Below are 3,137 nucleotides of genomic sequence, written 5' to 3'. Positions count from 1 at the left end.
AGCCATATATAAATTTCAAAAGCGTTATAATAAGCTTTCGCTAAAGCATTCCAAAAATGTTGCGTACTCTATTATAATGTCAAGAATGCTGTTAATTGATTATTACTAATTATTTATGTCGCGCAATTCAGTTTTGTTTGCGTGAGTGACAGTTCGTTAAATCTGCGATAAAACCTATCTTTTTATATCAAAAATCACTTTAGAAATTCATTAGACGTTCAAACGCTCTTGCTACTAGATTAAGGATATTGTTTGTTGAGTTTTACTAGTCGTGTTTATCCAGTGCAAGTTTTGAATATGCCAGTTATTGTACCGTTAATTTCATAAACATTTACTATGAGTTTCATTTATAGTGCGAAAATAATCGTTCTTGCTCAACGCTAAAGACGAAAGGCAATTGTGACATGTCCTTTCCAATTTATTAAATTCTCCATTCTACATAATTCATTCCACAATTAGAAATTCCTCTTCGACAGCTTCCTCTAACTCCAGAGAGACGCTACGTTATAAGGAAGAAATCTGTAAACGACATTTGTACTCAATTACAGGAAATAGACAAGTCAAATGGTCAAATTTTAATACATGGTATGGCTGGTAGTGGTAAAACAACAACTGTTTGCCAGTCTGTTAGACAAGCTATTGCTGATATGGGCTTATTTAAATCAAATGGCTGCTACTGGATGAAAATCGGTAAGTTTGCAAGTCTTACAGATGATATTTCATGTATTAATAAGTAATGTATTTGGGCGACTATTACTGTACAATTATCCATACAATGTATCTGTAAAATTGATCAATTCGAATTTGGAGTAGAGCATAAGCTTACCCCGCCAGTCCCTTATCTCCTTCGGATCGAAAGCATTTGCTAGTATCATTAGAAGAATTATAAGAAGTACGAGATGAGAACATTGTTCTTATGGAATCGATAAAAGTATTGCCAAGAGATAAATAAGTTCAAACCTTATTTTATGAGTAAATACCATCAAGTAGGCTACCATGTAATGATCATAGTTTTTAATTTTTCAATATTTATGGAGCTTCTAGTAAGATAACTTTAACTCGTAGTTCAATTATAATTATAAGAGCATTTCTTTCTGTGAAAATAATGTAGCAAAAGTAATTACAGAGTACGATATAGTAAAATAGTTGCCTTACCGCATTAAATGACGTTGAAAGTGATGACCATTTATAATTAATAGTACAGTAAAGTATACTTTCTAGTATATGAGAATCAACTATAAATTCCTATTCAAATTAATAACTGTAACCTGATTTAAAAATCATGACGCCGTGAAATTTTTCCCTTTTAAAAAATTTGGCCATATTTAACCAGTAGTCGAAAGCATTATGATTGTGTACTATTTTTAGGCAATATTGCGTCGAGAGATAACATGAAATCGAACCATAATTTTGTTAGGGTTAGATCTTTAGGGATTATCGATAAGTGGATTATCATGTTATTAATGATCCCTTTATATACTAGAGCGAATAAAGTAAAATGCTTTAAAATGCAAGATACGATGGGAAAAGAGATACATATTTGTTAGATCCTTTAAACTTAACTTTGTTGAAATGTACGCGCTGTTGAAGATCGTTAAATTGCTCTGCTATGCTTAAAGTAGCGATGGTGATTCATATTTATATTAATTTAGGCAATATATCTGATACGGAGTTATGCGAGAAACTCGAGATATTATGTATCAGCTTTGATATGGAATGGAAAGAGGAAACTAAATCTATCGACAAGATTTGTGCTTATCTCAGTAAAAGACTAGAAGGTGATTTTTGAGCCTTTAATAAGCAATTCTATATCAACTTGAATTATATTTAAGGTACAGTATTAATAGGTATTTGATTATTCTTATAACAGAAAATAGCAAACTATCCGATACGCTATTTATTTTTGACGATATCTGGAAAGAAAGTCATTACAAATACTTATCTTTTGCCAAGAAGTCAATCTCTACTTCACGATTTAAGTATGAAGAAAATGGGCTCAACCATCACTGCATCCGTTTACCGGTTAGTTTTATAATTCAGTTTCTTATATATTGCAGTATAATTTGGAATCAGCAAATATTGATGTCGATGTTCTCTTGATTAATCAATCCACTTTGCATGATTCTCCTTTCAAATTTCACATGTTCAAATTTATGTTGGATAAAATATAGTTATAAGCGTCAATGCAGTTGAATTGCTCTGGCGATATTGTTCATTTCATGCAATAAATGGTCAAAAATGAATTTATAATTTTTTCCAACTGTATTGATTAAAGTGGCATTGAGTATAGTGTTATAGTTGAAGTAAACTTCACCGCTATGATTTCTCTATTTTGTCATTAAGTAACCTATCTGAATACTTATGATGAATGCAATTCTTATTTCATATACTCTCTTGTATAGAAAGATCTAACGTATGATGAAGCTATAGAACTGCTTGCGTTACCTGCCGGTAAAGATACTGCTCAGACATTGCGTGATAATCAAGTTGTCAAGAAAGTTATCGACAGTTGTCAAGGTTTACCATTAGCCATATCTTTAATTAGTCGTCTTCGTTTAAAAACTGATGAAGACTGGAATAAAGCAAAGGATATCATTGCCAAAAAGTCTATAAAAATTAAATTAGCTGGTTACGATTTCAATCTATACGGGACTTTACAATTAAGTGTTGATTCTTTAAATGATGAAATTAGACAATTGTTTGAGCAACTAGCTGTATTTAAGCGAGTCAGTATTCCTATTCAATCTATTGCATCGTTATGGGACTGCGAAGAATGGGAGGCTGATCTTCACTTAAGCGAAATGAATAACAAATCATTACTTACATATGATGAAGAAAAGTAAGTATAATCAGGTTTCGGTTCGTAGAACGTATTGAAATAGACACAAAGTAAATTGCTATACATTTAGAGCATTAATCATGTTTGAACACCAATTATTTTTAATTTTGGGGTAGAGTAGAATACTGCATATCCAAGTTAAGTTAATTGAGTGATGTCCAATTTTGCAATGCTTTATATTTTAATATTCAAAGCATGACCTAGTGTGTCCTTGTAGGCATATATAGTTATAGATATAGAATGAACAGATTGATAGTGATAGATATAGAATGAACAGATTGATAAGTATTTAAATGGA

General features: G+C 31.3%; 1 protein-coding gene across 1 annotated transcript in view; it reads left to right on the top strand.

Annotated features, from left to right (window-relative positions):
• Window positions 1-1,624: 1,624 nt before the first annotated feature.
• The window catches only part of TRIADDRAFT_62073 (uncharacterized protein), a gene marked incomplete at both ends in the record, with an annotated part of 5,998 nt that continues 4,485 nt past the window's right edge, over window positions 1,625-3,137 (top strand). The window contains 3 exons of the mRNA XM_002118021.1: window positions 1,625-1,778; window positions 1,871-2,022; window positions 2,403-2,839. Of these exons, the coding sequence (XP_002118057.1) occupies window positions 1,625-1,778; window positions 1,871-2,022; window positions 2,403-2,839 (743 nt within the window). The remainder of the gene's footprint in view (window positions 1,779-1,870; window positions 2,023-2,402; window positions 2,840-3,137) is intronic.

The sequence above is a fragment of the Trichoplax adhaerens genome, genomic scaffold, assembly GCF_000150275.1.
Source record: "Trichoplax adhaerens TRIADscaffold_35 genomic scaffold, whole genome shotgun sequence".
Lineage (NCBI taxonomy): Eukaryota > Metazoa > Placozoa > Uniplacotomia > Trichoplacea > Trichoplacidae > Trichoplax > Trichoplax adhaerens.
This window is presented reverse-complemented; position numbering and strand designations above follow the sequence as displayed.